Here is a 16,858-nt window from a genome sequence, read left to right on the forward strand (position 1 = left end):
ACTGGCGGCCCCTGGCTGACTGGCGGCACTGGCGGCCCCTGGCTTACTGGCGGCCCCTGGCTTACTGGCGGCACTGGCGCCCCCTGGCTGACTGGCGGCACTGGCGGCCCCTGGCTGACTGGCGGCACTGGCGGCCCCTGGCTGACTGGCGGCACTGGCGGCCCCTGGCTGACTGGCGGCACTGGCGGCCCCTGGCTGACTGGCGGCACTGGCGGCCCCTGGCTGACTGGCGGCACTGGCGGCCCCTGGCTGACGGGCGGCACTGGCGGCTCCTGGCAGACGGGCGGCACTGGCGGCTCCTGGCAGACGGGTGGCACTGGCGGCTCCTGGCAGACGGGCGGCACTGGCGGCGCTGGGCAGACGGGCGGCACTGGCGGCGCTGGGCAGACGGACGGCGCTGGGCAGACGGGCGGCGCTGGGCAGACGGGAGGCTCAGCTGGCGCTGGGCAGACGGGAAGCTCAGCTGGCGCTGGGCAGATGGGAAGCTCAGCTGGCGCTGGGCAGACGGGAAGCTCCGGCAGCGCTGGACTGAGTAGCTCTCGTAGCGCCGAACAGGCGGGAGACTCCGGCAGCGCTGGAGAGGAGGGAGCCCCTGTAAGGATGGGCCGGAGAGACAGCCTGGTACGGGGGGCTGCCACCGGAGGGCTGGTGCGTGGAGGTGGTGACGGATAGACCGGGCCGTGAAGGCGTACTGGAGATCTTGAGAGCAGGGCTGGCACCAACCGCCCTGGCTGGATCTTCACCCTAGCCCGGCAGATGTGGGGAGCTGGGATGTAGCGCACCGGGCTAAGCACGCGTACTGGGGACACCGTGCGCACAACTGCATAACACGGTGCCTGACCAGCACCACGCCCGCCACAGTTAGCACTGCTAGGAGCACCGTAGTGCTGAGATGGCACAGGACGTGCAAGGCTAGGGAGATGCACAGGAGGCCTGGTGCGTGAGGCTGGCACAGTCTTCACCAGACCCCTCGCACGCACCTCAGGATGAGTATGGATAGCTGACCCCGGTGCCATTAAATCCCTGACACGCTCCGTCGGGCGAATGTCGTGCCTCATGCACCAAACCAGCAAATCCCTCATATCTCTCTCCTCCAATTTCCCCATTAACTCCTTCACAGTCTCTGCTTCGCTCACCTCCAACACCAGCTCTGGTTCTGAGCTCCTCCTTGGCTCCTCATGATAAACGGGGGGAGTTGGCTCAGGTCTGACTCCTGACTCTGCCACCCTCCCCCTGTGCCCCCCCCCAAGAAATTTTTGGGGGTGACTCTCGGGCTTCCATCCGCTCTGCCGTGCTAGTTCCTCATAATGCCGCCTCTCTGCTTTTGCTGCCTCCAGCTCGGCCTTGGGGCGGCAATATTCTCCTGGCTCTGCCCAGGGTCCTTTCCCGTCTAGAATCTCCTCCCAAGTCCATCTCTCCAAGTAGTGCAGCCTCTCCCACTGCTGCTCCTCCTGCTGCTGCCTTTGTTGCTGCTGCTGTTGCTCCTGCTGCACCAGTCGCTTCTCCTGCTGCTGCTGTTGCTGCAGCCTCTGTTTACCACGCCGCTTGGTCCTTGGTAGGTGGGTGATTCTGTAACGACGTTCGTCTGTAGGAGGAGAAGCGGACCAAAAAGCAGCGTGGTGGTTATTCATGTTCTTTAATGGAAAACTGAACGATACATGAAATAACTCAAATCTACAAAACAACAAACAGAACGTGAAAACCTATACAGCCTATCCTGTGACAACAAACACAGTGACAGGAACAATCACCCACAAACACACAGTGAAACCCAGGCTACCTAAGTATGATTCTCAATCAGAGACAACTAATGACACCTGCCTCTGATTGAGAACCATACTAGGCCGAAAACATAGAAATGCCCCAAAACATAGAAAAACAAACATAGACTGCCCACCCAACTCACGCCCTGACCATACTAAATAAATACAAAACAACAGAAATAGAGGTCAGAACGTGACAGTCAGCCACCAATATTGTGCAACTTCTCCCAGTACATCACTGGGGCGTACACACTACCCTCTGTAGTGCCTTGCTGTCACATGCCGAGCAGTTGCCATACCAGGCGGTGATGTAACCAGTGCTCTCGATGGTACAGCTGTATAACTTTTTGAGGATCTGAGGACCCATGCCAAATATTTTCAGTCTCCTGAGGGGAAATAGGCATTGTCGTGCCCTCTTCACGACTATCATGGTGTGTTTGGATCATGATAGTTCGTTGGTGATGTGGACACCAAGGAACTTGAAGCTCTCAACCTGCTCCACTACAGCCTCATCGATGAGATTTGGGGCGTGCTCTGTCCTCCTTTTCCTGTAGTCCACAATCATCTCATTTGTTTTGAATCATGTTGAGGGAGAGGGTGTTATGCTTGCACCTATAGGCCAACCACTGTTGTGTCGTCTGCAAACTTAATTATGGTATTTGAGTCATGCTTGGCCATGCTGTCATGGGTGAACAGGGAGTACAGGAGGGGACTCAGCACGCACCCCTGAGGGCCCCCCGTGTTGAGGATCAGCATGGAAGATGTGTTGTTACCTACCCTTCCACCTGGGGGTGGCCCGTCAACACACCTCCAGGCTGTGTAAGGGCTATTTGACCCAGAAGGAGAGTGATGGAGCGCTGCATCAGATGACCTGGCCTCCACAATCACCCGACCTCAACCCAATTAGGATGGTTTGGAAGGAGTTGGACCACAGAGTGAAGGAAAAGCAGCCAACAATTGCTCATCATATGATGGAACTCCATCAAGTGTTGGAAAAGCATTCCAAATGAAGCTGGTTGAGAGAATGCCAAGAGTGTGCAAAGCTGCCATCAAGGCAAAGGGTGGCTACTTTGAAGAATCTCAAATATAAAATATATTTTGATTTGTTCAACACTTTTTTGGGTCCTACATGATTCCATATGTGTTATTTCATAGTTTTGATGTCTTCACTATTATTCTACAATGTAGAAAATAGTTTTAAAAAATAAAGAAAACCTTTCAATGAGTAGGTGGCTCCAAACTTTTGACTGGTACTGTATATTTAGAAAAAGATATATGGGGGATTGGAAATTATGTGGACATTTACATTGATGGAAGCCACAATATATCTGCAATATTAAAGCTGACCCCCAAAAGACCATACCACATTGAACATCAGGGGAAATGTATAATGTTTTGAAAATGTAAGGCAACAACCAGGCTCACGGAGAATTATTAAACACAATATTAGAATGGGGAATAGCTGAAAAAAACACTCAAGAAAACAGGTCCTTTACATAATTGACAGTCTTGTTCAATCGACTAAGTACTTGGACTGGTCTTTCAGGTGAAGGAAAAATTGTTTCTGTAGGTCCATTGACAAAAAGTGATTGTGAAAAGAAAGGTAGGATAGGTGCAACCTTTCCCTGTAATGTGTGGATCTGTTAATAGAACCTGGCACCTATTAGACGTGGTTATTGGAAAAACATTTGAAAGGTGTGTCCATAGATCGGCATGGGGCTATAAATCAAGTCGTTTCTTGTTGTGTGGAGAGGACTGTATAACAGCCCTTTTTTACAAACCAGTGTTCAAACCGCTCCACTTTCAGCCAGGGAGAAAGGCATGTCACTTTGTGATGAATGTTTGTCTTTGTATTGCGCTCCTAACATGGGTTTGCCCCTTGCCATACAATCCATCATGACAAATTGGGTCTCTTTTTGTTGCTTTGAATAATTATTTGACCATTTCTCGACAGTCCCCAAGGTTTGTTGGGTTGCTTTCCCTCAGTTTTTATACGAGGCTGTGAGATGCAGCCTACCATGTGCATTTCAAACCAAAGTTCAGTTCAATATGATTAAAGCACCTGCAGCAATGTGTGTTTCTGAGTCTAAACAGGAGAGAGATAAGGTCAGTGGTCTTTTTGTTATAGTGTCCTCTCTTGACAGACAGTCAGCAGCCTGGTCCAGTCATGTAGCAGACATTATGATTGGCTCTCTGCATGACATCCAACAATAGCCCTGCAAAGGTCTGGCTGGCTGCCCAGGGGGCTGCAACACGCTACAGCAATCTAAACAGAGGCTTATACACCGACACAGACCTTACATACAGCAGCAGAAAACATACACATGCATACAAACAGGAAAATATACAATGCCAGAGAATCTGCTATACAATATACTATACTCCCTGCACAGTCGTATTGATACCTTTAATGGTGATGGAAGTCAAATTGTCCAGGCTTTATTGGATGACTTGAAATGCTAGGATTAAAAAAACCCTGTTAAAAATCTAGAATGAGATGACACAGACTCCGATCCACCAGTAGATCTGTCTGGTCCAGGTTTGGTTAAAAAACTACTATTGCCACCAGGAATTGGCATGAGTCTTGCTATGTTTTCCCAGTACAGTAAGTTCTTCCATGGTCAATTCCAAAAATACTGTTAAATCGAAGTAACATACTAAAAAAAAGTCCCCATCACAATCCGTAAATTGAAGCTAGAGATATCTGTTTTGCATTGAACTGCGTCTCAATCCAGAGTATCCGCCGTTGTCGCACTTCCACATTTGCGGTGAAATGTGGCAGAGCTAGAGCAGTGTTTGTTAGACCGCAAGACATCCCGATAATCGGTCTTCTCACAAAAACGTCTGTAGCGTCCGAATGTTTTGACCTGGAAACTATTATGACCACTCTATGGAAAGGGGAGACTCTCACGTTTTGCCCATCGTTAAGTTTGCAGACGACACAACAGTGCCTGTTCACAGACAACGATGAGACAGCCTATAGGGAGGAGGTCAGAGACCTGGCCGTGTGGTGCCAGAATAATAACCTATCGCTCAACGTAACCAAGACTAAGGAGATGATTGTGGACTACAGGAAAAGCGGGACCGAGCACGCCCCCATTCTCATCGACGGGGCTGTAGTGGAGCAGGTTGAGCGCTTCAAGTTCCTTGGTGTCCACATCAACAAAAAACTAGAATGGTCTAAACACACCAAGACAGTCATGAAGAGGGCACGACAAAGCCTATTCCCCCTCAGGACACTAAAAAGATTTGGCATGGGTCCTGAGATCCTCAAAAGGTTCTACAGCTGCAACATCGAGAGCATCCTGGCTGGTTGCATCACTGCCTGGTACGGCAATTGCTCAGCCTCCGACCGCAAGGCACTACAGAGGGTAGTGCATACAGCCCAGTACATCACTGGGGCTAAGCTGCCTGGCATCCAGGTCCTCTACACCAGGCGCTGTCAGAGGAAGGCCCTAAAAATTGTCAAAGACCCCAGCCACCCCAATCATAGACTGTTCTCTCTACTACTGCATGGCAAGCGGTACCGGAGTGCCAAGTCTAGGACAAAAAGGCTTCTCAACAGTTTTTACGCCCAAGCCATAAGACTCCTGAACAGGTAATCAAATGGCTACCCAAACTATTTGCATTGTGTGCCCCCCCTCCAAACCCTCTTTTTATGCTACTGCTACTCTCTGGTTATCATATATGCCTAGTCACTTTATTAACTATACATGCATGTACATACTACCTCAATTGGGCCGACCAACCAGTGCTCCCGGACATTGGCTAACCGGGCTATCTGCATTGTGTCCCGCCACCCACAACCCGCCAACCCCTCTTTTACACTACTGCTACGCTCTGTTCATCATATATGCATAGTCACTTTAACCATATCTGCATGTACATACTACCTTAATCAGCCTGACTAACCGGTGTCTGTATGTAGCCTCACTACATTTATAGCCTCGCTACTGTATATAGCCTGTCTTTTTACTGTTGTTTTATTTCTTTACTTACCTATTGTTCACCTAACACCTTTTTTGCACTATTGGATAGAGCCTGTAAGTAAGCATTTCACTGTAAGGTCTACCTGTTGTATTCGGCGCACGTGACAAATAAACTTTGATTTGATTTGACCCCACAAGTGTCAGGGGACTCGTCTGAAGTCAATACCATCGATGTGCCAACTTCTGTTTGTAGTGTCCAAACCGTTTGGGCTACAAACTAATGTGACCCTGTGGAAAGGGGAGATTCTCACAAACATGGTGGTGTTCTCTGTTTTACTCTACAACCCCGACAAGTGTCACCGGTTTTAGAAAATGAAGTACAGTATGAAGATAGTTTTGGGCCTAACCAAAAAAGGGGGTAAATATGTGTAAAAAAACATAGAAAAATATTTCCTGAGCTTTTTGAGCTTTTTAATATCTCATAGATATAGGACAAACACTTCAAAACCTTGTTTCGAAATTATTTATTTTTTGACTGTATTTTTTGCCATTATGAATGTGTTATTCAATGTGTTTCTCTTGGCTATAGTAGTAAAAGTCCAAATCAATATTTTATCCAAAACAAAATGTTATATATTTTTTTTATACCTAAAGGGATCCTAAAATTCTAAATCAAATAGCTAAATGATCCATAGTATTAACCAACTTAAAACAATTCTAATTCCAACGGCTTACACATTTAAGAATTAAGGCACATTCTGTTCTTTGTTCCATTATGGCCCCCAGTTTCCAAACACTTAGACGAGTCAATCACTTAGCTATGAATTTAAAAGAGTAACCTTTTATTGCCATTTTACTTAATCAACTTAAAATTGCAACGTGTCACCTGTAGGCATTGCTTAGTGAAATTCAGTGGCACTGGAACACATAATTACACTGTAGGACTGTTAAAGTGAGTCTGTAAGAGCTGTTCAGACCATACTTCCTGACTGCTGCTGTGTACTCTCTCTCTCTCTCTCTGTTTCTCTCTCTCTCTGTTTCTCTCGCCATCTCTGTTTTTCTCTCTCAGCTTCATGCTCCCTAGCTCACCCCACTTTTTGCTGTTGACTTCAGCCCGCTTCCATGGCAACTAAAAGCCCCTGTCTCTCAATCAAGTTGGATTTGATTTTGGACATTTTTAGATGCCTTCAATTGCAGCAATTATGTTTGTATTCAAAAAACACTATAATGAGAAATATTATTAACACAATGTCATCTGGCTGTTGAGTCACCTGCATGTTGCTTGGAATTTGGCTGCAGTTTTGGTTGTAGTCACTCAGGCTCGCTACATCTGCTGGCAATGAACTCTTTCATGGCTGGACTACTAATGCTACTCTGTACAGTTAAGGCTTAGATGCATTGGATATTATTCTCATTGAATTAGGTCTAGCACTGCACATTGTAGAAAAAAATAGGGCACATTTTCTGTGACTGCCTGCAGAATCAGGGACAAATGTAATGTAAGATTTGAATGCATTGGGGCATAATGTAGCTGAGAATTCATGAGACATGAGCTTAGAAATGGTTCAGTCTAAATAGCCACTAGAGGACTTTATGTTTTACAAATTGCCAGCTGAATGTGATGTCACATAATAACGTCCTCCCAAATAAAATTTGTGCTGAAGTCAGGAAAGAAATGGTTTGGAAAGTGACAAACCACATGGTATTTTTCACTAATCAGTGTCTGTATCTGTGTGTGTGGTGGCATTGCTGGCAGACCTTGTGCTACTGTGATGTATTTGTCCTCCACCGCTGAAAGAAAGCCCCTCTTTAGTGCTAACTTTTCAAGTTAACGAGAGATGAGGTGTACTTGTCCTATGTCTCATACAAGAAAGAATGGGCTTTCCAGGTTGACTTGTGGGGTTTTGAGTGGAAAGTTACAACAGAGAGCAATAATAACCTTTTGTCTCAAATACATTCTTAGGTCAGTTAATTCAATAGGAGATACTGTATATGGAATGCAAACAGGCTGAATAACTCAGTGACTGGAATATAGTGTGCCTCCACAGAGAAATAAGACATTTACAGTTGAAGTTGGAAGGTTACATACACTTAGGTTGGAGTCATTAAAACTCGTTTTTCAACCACTCCACAAATTTCTTGTTAACAATCTATAGTTTGGGCAAGTCGGTTAGGACATCTACTTTGTGCATGACACAAGTCATTTTTCCAACAATTGTTTACAGACAGATTATTTCACTTATAATTCACTGAATCACAATTCCAGTGGGTCAGACGTTTACATACATTAAGTTGACTCTGCCTTTAAACAGCTTGGAAAATTCCAGAAAATTATGTCATGGCTTTGGAAGCTTCTGATATGCTAATTGACATCATTTGAGTCAAATGGAGGTGTACCTGTGGATGTATTTCAAGGCCTACCTTCAAACTCAGTGCCTCTTTGCTTGACATCATGGGAAAATCAAATGAAATCAGCCAAGACCTCCACAAGTCTGGTTCATCCTTGGGAGTAATTTCCAAATGCCTGAAGGTACCACGTTCATCTGTACAAACAATAGTACGCAAGTATAAACACCATGGGACCACGCAGCCGTCATACCGCTCAGGTGAGAGACGCGTTCTGTCTCCTAGAGATAAACGTACTTTGGTGCAAATGAATCCCAGAACAACAGCAAAGGACCTTGTGAAGATGCTGGAGGAAACATGTACAAAAGTATCTATATCCACAGTAAAACGAGTCCTATATCGACATAACCTGAAAGGCCACTCAGCAAGGAAGAAGCCACTACTCCAAAACCACTATAAGAACTACGGTTTGCAACTGCACATGGGGACAAAGATCGTAAAATGTCGGAAATGTCCTCTGGTCTGATGAAACAAAAATAGAACTGTTTGGCCATAATGACCATTGTTATGTTTGGAGGAAAACTGGGGATGCTTGCAAGATGAAGAACACCATCCCAACTGTGAAGCACGGGGGTGGCAGCATCATGTTGTGGGGGTGCTTTGCTGCAGGAGGAACTGGTGCACTTCAAAAAATAGATGGCATCAGGAGGAAGGAAGTGTGATGTGAATATATTGAAGCAACATCTCAAGACATCAGTTAAAGTTAAAGCTTGGTCGCAAATGGGTCTTCCAAATGGATAATGACCCCAAGCATACTTCCAAAGTTGTGGCAAAATGGCTTAAGGACAACAAAGTCAAGGTATTGGAGTGGCCATCACAAAGCCCTGACCTCAATACTATAGAAAATTTGTGGGCAGAACTGAAAAAGCGTGTGAGAGCAAGGAGGCCTACAAACCCGACTCAGTTACACCAGCTCTGTCAGGGAATGGGCCAACATTCCCCCAACTTATTGTGGGAAGCTTGTGGAAGGCTACCTGAAATGTTTGACCCAAGTTAAACAATTTAAAGGCAATGCTACTAAATAATAATTGAGTGTATGTAAACTTCTGACCCACTGGGAATGTGATAAAAATAAATAAAAGCTGAAATAAATCATTCTCTTTGCTATTATTCTGACATTTCACATTGTTAAAATAAAGTGGTGATCCTAACTGACCTAAAACAGAGCATTTTTACTAGGATTAAATGTCAGGAATTGTGAAATACTGAGTTTAAATGTATTTGGCTAAGGTGTATGTAAACTTCCGACTTCAACTGTACAACACACTGAGAGCATCTTAGATTGATGCTTTGATACTGCTAGAGTTCTCAATGTCAAGAAGATCGTGACAAAATACTATCTAGAAAATAGGAAAAGGGGCCAGAGGGAGAGCAGACTGTTTCTATTTTTAGTTTGGTCAGAGTGTGATGTGGGTGGGTATTCTATGTTTTGTTCTATGTTTGTATTTCTATGTGTTTGGCCTGGTATGGTTCCCAATCAGATGCAGCTGTCAATCTTTGTCTCTGATTGAGAACCATACTCAGGCAGCCTAGTTTCGCCCTTGAGTTGTGGGTAGTTGTTTTCTGTTTTGTGTGTATCACATGACAGAACTGTTTCGTTCTCGTTATTCCTCGTTGTTATTTTGTTTAGTGTTCAGTTTTGATTAAATTTACAACATGAACACTTACCACGCAGCGTTTTGTTCTACTCCTTCCTCCACCAACGACAACCATTACAGAAAGGAGAGAATAAGGGAAGGATTTAGGGGGAGAATGGAATTACAATAATCACTGTCTGATGAAGGGAGAGTGAGGATAAGGCAGGTATAGAATAGAAAGATTGAGAGCGGTTTCTGATGGTAATCACTGCCAAAAAGGAACAATATAAACTGTCTGAGATTCTAGCAGATTAAAAACAATTTGTCTTTTAAACAGACTTGTGGGACAGGTACTGTAGGATATTGAAGAGTTCAGCATGAACAGGACTCTATCTACTGATATGAATCTGTGTAATTTTTACAAGGCGCAGAAGTTTAGCATAATTTTGATGCTATTTCTAAAATAAGTGATCATTATGTAAAACAAAAGTTGTGCTAAACTTTTTGTACTTTCTACATGGAATGGGTTCTCTTACAGTTGGATTTCATGTAAAAAAATATATTAAAACATTTTAAAAAATATTTAAAAAAATAAAAAACGTTAAAGTGGTGCATGCATATGTTATCATCCCCATTGCTATGATGCCCCTAAATAAGATCTGGTGCAACTAATTACCTTCAGAAGTCACATAATTAGTTAAATAATGTGTGTGCAATCTAAGTGTCACATGATCTCAGTATATATACAGCTGTTCTGAAAGGCCCCAGATACTGCAACACCACTAAGCAAGGGGCACCACCAAGCAAGCGGCACCATGAAGACCAAGGAGCTCTCCAAACAGGTCAGGGACAAAGATGTGGAGTACAGATCAAGGTTGGGTTATAAAAAAAATATCTGAAACCTCGAACATCCCACGGAGCACCATTAAATCCATTATTAAAAAATGTAAAGAATATGGCACCATAACAAACCTGCCGAGAGGGCCGCCCACCAAAACTCACGGACCAGGCAAGGAGGGCATTCATCAGAGAGGCAACAAAGAGACAAAAGATAACCCTGAAGGAGCGGCAAAGCTCCACAGCGGAGATTGGAATTAGTAGTCCATAGGACCACTTTAAGCCGTACACTCCACAGAGCTGGGCTTTACGGAAGAGTGGACAGAAAAAAAGCCATTGCTTAAAGAAACAAATAACCAAACACGTTTGTTGTTCTCCAAAAGGCATGTGGGAGACTCCCCAAACATATGGAAGAAGGTACTCTGATCAGATTAGACTAAAATTGAGCTTTTGGCCATCAAGGAAAACACTATGTCTGTCGCAAACCCACCACCTCTCATCACCCCAAGAACAACATCCCCACAGTAAAGCATGGTGGTGGCAGCATCATGCTGTGGGGATGTTTTTAATCGGCAGGGACTAGGAACCTGGTCAGAATTGAAGGAATGATGGATGGCGCTACATACTGGGAAATTCTTGAGGGAAACCTGTTTCTGTTTTCCAGAGATGTGAGAATGGGACGGAGGTTCACCCGAGGTACACTCGAGTGGTTTAAGGGGAAACATTTAAATGTCTTGGAATGGCCTAGTCAAAGCCCAGACCTCAATCCAATTGAAAATCTTTCATATGACTTAAAGATTGCTGTACACCAGCGGAACCCATCCAACTTGAAGGAGCTGGAGCAATTTGCATTGAAGAATGGGCAAAAATTCCAATGGCTAGATGTGCCAAGCTTATTGAGACATACCCCAAGAGACTTGCAGCTGTAAATGCTGCAAAAGGGGGCTCTACAAAAGTATTGACTTTGTGGGGGGTGAATAGTTATGCACGCTCAAGTTTTCTGTTTTTTTGTCTTATTTCTTGTTTGTTTCACAATAAAAATATTTAGCATCTTCAATGTGGTTTTCATGTTGTGTAAATCAAATGATACAAACCCCCCAAAAAATATTTTAATTCCAGGTTCTAAGGCAACAAAATAGGAAAAATGCCAAGGGGGTGAATACTTTCGCAAGCCACTGACGCAAAAGGACACCACAGTCTAGTACCTCCATACTGTCTGAAATCTTTGAATGGCTGAAAAATATGAGGATGTTATACAGTATATGAGTGTGAGATTTCAGTTGACTCAGTAATAGCACCATGACAGCAGTTCATTATTTTCCCCATAGATGCTACCGTTTTCACTCCAGGGAGCTATGTTCCCTTCACCAGCATATCACTCTGTCATAGAGAGCAGGCGGACAGAGCATTGCCAAAGCCAGAGCTGCCCTGGGCCAGGGAGACAGAGAGCTCACACCATCACTACCTCTATTCTACTATTAACGTGATTTTGTCCTGTTTTAGCTTTAAAGGGACATTTGTCCATGCAAGTTTAATGCTGAGGATAATACATAACTGCAAACAGTCGACTGAGAGAAATCTGTTCTTAAACCTAAAATATAGGCTAGACATCTAGGTGGATTCATATTTGCATACAGTGGGAGACACCAAATGGCACCCTATTCCCCGTTTCGTGCACTACTTTTAACCAGAGGCACCCTATATAGTGCACTACTTTTGGCCAGAGTCCTATGGGCCCTGTTTAAAATCAGTGTGCTATATAGAGAATATGGTGCCCTTTGAGATGCACACATACTATACTGTTGACTTACACTGTAATCATTTAATCAGTTTGATACCAAGGGGGCTCTTTAACCACATGATTTGTTTCCACGGAGAATAGCCCAAGATGCAAATCACCAGGGGCTCATTCTGGAGCATTTGCTCTCATAAATAGCATGCAGGGATGTGTCCTCAGCTCACTGCAGTGTCATTAAACAGGTGCTTGCCAAGGTCGCTTGTCATGTGCAGGAGCATAACAAAGAGCCTGTAATGTCTCTGTCTGAGTATTTAAAGATTTAAAGCAAGAATTAAACAGACAAGCATTTTGAAGTGAACACCTTTCTTAAACTGCCTCAGTGCAGCTCTGTATTAATGACAAGTCAGAATATATTTGTCCTGGTTCTTTTCTCTCTCTCTCTCCCTCTCTCTCTCTGATAGATTAAAAGTCAATCGTTTAAAATATATGCCTACTGGATTGGAAAAATGTTGCTTGTAAAATGCTTTTTAGTGACGGATGGACAAAAAGATCAAGTCAGGTCAATCATGTTTATTTTGTGTTCTCTTTTGTTGCCTGCGCGCTCTCAGTATAGTGCAGTGTGCTAATACTGATATGGGTTTCATACGGTGGGAATCTGAAAGTCCTTTGATGTGCCACTTACAATGTCACTACTTTAAAACGCTTTTGTGCTACAGATTTCATGTCAAAATGAGCATCTCAGTGATATATTGAACATGCAGTATTTTTATGTGGCCTTGTTTAATAAATGAGGTCCATTCTGTTAACAAGCCTTCCGAAAAAAGATTGCAGCCAGAGTGCAGTATAACTGCAGTGCACTGCAGTATAACTACAGTCAGAGTGCAGCATAACTGCAGTATGCTACAAATACTGCGTCCATAATAACACTGTTATTTTTTACTGCAGTTCAACAGTCGACTGCACAGTTAATGCACAGTTAATGCACAGTTAATGCACAGTTAATGCACAGTTAATGCACAGTTAATGCACAGTTAATGCACAGTTAATGCACAGTTAATGCACTTTAATGCACAGTTAATGCACTTTTACTGCCGTTTCAAAACGGCTATCTTTTTTTGTAAGGGCACGGTTGAAGTTGGAAATGTGTGCAGCAGAGTCTTATAACCATTTACTACCTCTGACCCATCATTAAAGTGTTTTGTAAAGCATAAGGGCATGCCTATAAAGTGGGTAGTTCTATGCCAAGTATCCCGAGTGTAGCCGAAGCACTAGCAACATGCACTTTGTTTTAGTCTGTTGTGGCTAAGACAGTAATTGCCCAATTATGCCAACTGCAGACATTTCTAAACTTGCTCCATCACAACCACTTATTAATAAGAATGTAAGCTATATGACTGCACCAAATCAATGTGTAGTGTCAGTTGATCTGTGTTTAGTGAAGATATTACAGGTTTGGTGTCAGAGTTCTCTAAATACACTGAATGGGGATGCACTCTTTCTAGGACCTCAGGAGGAGTATGACACTTTGCAGTTGGCAGCATTTAATCATTTCCTTAATGCATTAGTGTAAGGCCTTGTGTGAGAGATAGTGATTCAATAAGACTTCATTCTTTTAAACCTCAGAGTAGATTCTCTCTCAGGACTTCTGATACAGGTACTTCATTCTATAAACTGAAATGTATAGACTTCAATTCAATTAGCCATCCAAAAGATCAATAGACTTGTTCAATGTCGCCAAGTTGTTTTTTGAGCAGCTTAGAACTCATAGAATTCTGTTTAAGCATTTTCTTTTAAAGTACACACTCCTGCGTTAAAGCAAAATTGAGTCTAGATGCAGTACAAAGGCATAACTCTAATCAAATGCTGTTGGTTATAACTGCTGAGTACTGATTTTAGAGAAACTCTTAACACGGCCTTTTGATAAAACTTTTGAGTTATTTTATTTCTCAGAAGGGTGTACTCTCTGATTCTATTAAGACCATTCTGTTTGTTCTGGCGTTAAGATATTCCTCTGTCTCTGTTTTTCAGATGTAAATGGAGAAGCAGAAGTGTCAAGAAGAAAAACAGGACATCTGCACGGCTGCAAACCGGATTTGCGTTAAAAGGCCAACAACAACATCCCACCACTTTCCTCTAATGCAATCCATAACTGACAATTAATGTCAAGCAGCACATCGGTGCAGCATTATGCTGCCTTGCTGGAAGGAACACTGCTAATGGAAAGAAAACCTTATAAGATTCAATGCATTAAATACATATAAATGCAGCAGAATGCCTTCAAAAGTCTCATGCTTGTACGTGTTGACAGTCGTTTGCTGGGCAAGTGCTCTTTGGTACTTGGGTATATCCCGCCCGACATCCTCCTATGTCAGTGGGCAGATGTCTTTGTCGATCCGGAAGACTGTGAAAACCCTTAAGAACACTACGTTCAGCAACATCCGGACGCGAACGCTGAACCCACACGCCTTCGACTTTGTCATCAACGAGCCTAAGAAATGTGAGACCAACACGCCCTTCCTGGTCATCCTGATCAGCACCACACACAAAGACTTTGATGCTCGTCAGGCCATCCGGGAGACCTGGGGCGATGAGAGCACCTACAGCGACATCCGCATCATCACCCTCTTCCTGCTGGGCCGCAACACGGACGCCGTCCTCAACCAGATGGTAGAACAGGAGAGCCAGATCTTCCACGACATTGTGGTGGAGGACTTCATAGACTCGTACCACAACCTCACCCTCAAGACCCTGATGGGCATGCGCTGGGTGGCCACCTTCTGCTCCCAGGCCCAGTACGTCATGAAGACGGACAGTGACATCTTCGTCAACATGGACAATCTGGTCTACAAGCTTCTGAAGCCCACCACCAAGCCCAAGAGGAGGTACTTCACGGGCTACGTCATCAACGGCGGTCCCATCAGAGACATGCGCAGTAAGTGGTACATGCCCAGAGACCTGTACCCCGAGGCTAAGTACCCCCCGTTCTGCTCGGGCACGGGGTACGTGTTCTCAGTGGACGTGGCTGAGCTGATCTATAAGACCTCTCTGCACACCAGACTGCTCCACCTGGAGGATGTGTACGTGGGACTGTGTCTGAGGAAGCTGGGCATCCACCCCTATCAGAACAGTGGCTTCAATCACTGGAAAATGGCCTACAGCCTGTGCAGGTACCGTCGTGTTATCACTGTCCATCAGATCTCACCGGAAGAAATGCACCGAATCTGGAACGACATGTCTAGCAAGAAACACCTCAGATGCTAGTGGCACCTGAGGACAACTCAACTTGGACTCTTCTTAATTTTCTGACAGCATTTAGCTCTCTGTGGGCTACTAGCATACTACTGGATCCACTCTGTAGCTGTTGGGTGCATGAAGCTTGTAAAGCGCATGTTCTCATTCAAACACACACTAAAATCGTCTTGTTGCTAGTCATTTTGTAATCTGTCTAGAATTCCAACTATAGACTTCACAAACTCATTTTGATGAACATTTACTCTCTAATGTACATTTTTTAAAGTAACATTTACAGGTGAAACCAGAGTTATTATTGAAAGAAAAAAACGATTTATTTGTCAGTGTAAATCTATATACTTTATGTCAAGTTCTCATGCTGTTTTGGGGGATGCCGGTATTTCCTTACAGCGGGACAAAGCCTCACCCACATCATGTCTCATCCCTCCTACCAATCTTATGGCTGGTCAACTACTGTACACACAATAATACATACAATTTGAAATGGCAAATAACGCTGCAACAATGACAACAAACATAGACCAAGTGTGAATGTTGTTGGTTGTTTTCATATTGTTGCCATTTATTAAGAAATTAAGACATCTCTGCTGGATGGTATTCAACACTGTCGGTAGTGATGTTCACTACTGCAGTGTTCAAAACTACATGTGTGGGTAAAACAGATGCTATACATTTTTATTTTCCTGGGTATTTCTTGTTTAAATATCGGTGTAAATGTAGGCTAACTGCCACTTCTTTGGGAAAGAAACATTTCGATGTAATTTATATCTTTTTTTACTCTATTATTTTTCTTACGGTGTACTTTAAGTAATTAATGGTGTCATGCTACAGGCTTCTGATAAAACTGGCTTCTATTACTTTATACTGTACGTAGAGAGCTGATTCATTAACAATTCATTACCGCTACCAAGTCTCAACAGGCATAAATATCATCTTGTGCAAGTGACAATTTACATAGCAACAACTATCTACATTCACAAATGAATGTATTATCATGTCTATTTGGCATATCTTTACTGAAGCACTGCTTTTGAAGTAATGTGAAATAATTATATTTTCTAGAACTTGGATGGCTGTTATGGTCCAAATGTAATTCAAGTATTTTTTTAAAGTCTAGTATTATACTGAACAAAAATATAAATGCAACATGCAACAATTTCCCAGATTTTTCTGAGAAACAGTTCATAAGGAAATCAGTCAATTGAAATAAATAAATTAGGCCCTAATCTACGGATTTCACGACTGGGAAAACAGATATGCATCAGAGACTTAAAAAAAAAACGGTAGGGGTGTTGATCAGAAAACCAGTCAGTATTTAGTGTGACCACCATTTGCCTCATGCAGCGCAACACATCT

The 16,858-nt window shown here is 43.7% G+C and overlaps 1 protein-coding gene across 1 annotated transcript in view; it reads left to right on the top strand.

Annotated features, from left to right (window-relative positions):
• LOC110520081 (beta-1,3-galactosyltransferase 1-like) overlaps window positions 1-16,708 on the top strand; it is a 123,233-nt gene extending 106,525 nt beyond the window's left edge. Inside the window, exon 2 of the mRNA XM_021597115.2 lies at window positions 14,279-16,708. Coding sequence (XP_021452790.1) covers window positions 14,522-15,511 — 990 coding nt within the window. The 5' untranslated portion in view covers window positions 14,279-14,521 and the 3' untranslated portion in view covers window positions 15,512-16,708. The remainder of the gene's footprint in view (window positions 1-14,278) is intronic.
• The last annotated feature ends 150 nt before the right edge of the window (window positions 16,709-16,858 follow it).

Source organism: Oncorhynchus mykiss, chromosome 3 (genome assembly GCF_013265735.2).
Source record: "Oncorhynchus mykiss isolate Arlee chromosome 3, USDA_OmykA_1.1, whole genome shotgun sequence".
Taxonomy (NCBI): domain Eukaryota; kingdom Metazoa; phylum Chordata; class Actinopteri; order Salmoniformes; family Salmonidae; genus Oncorhynchus; species Oncorhynchus mykiss.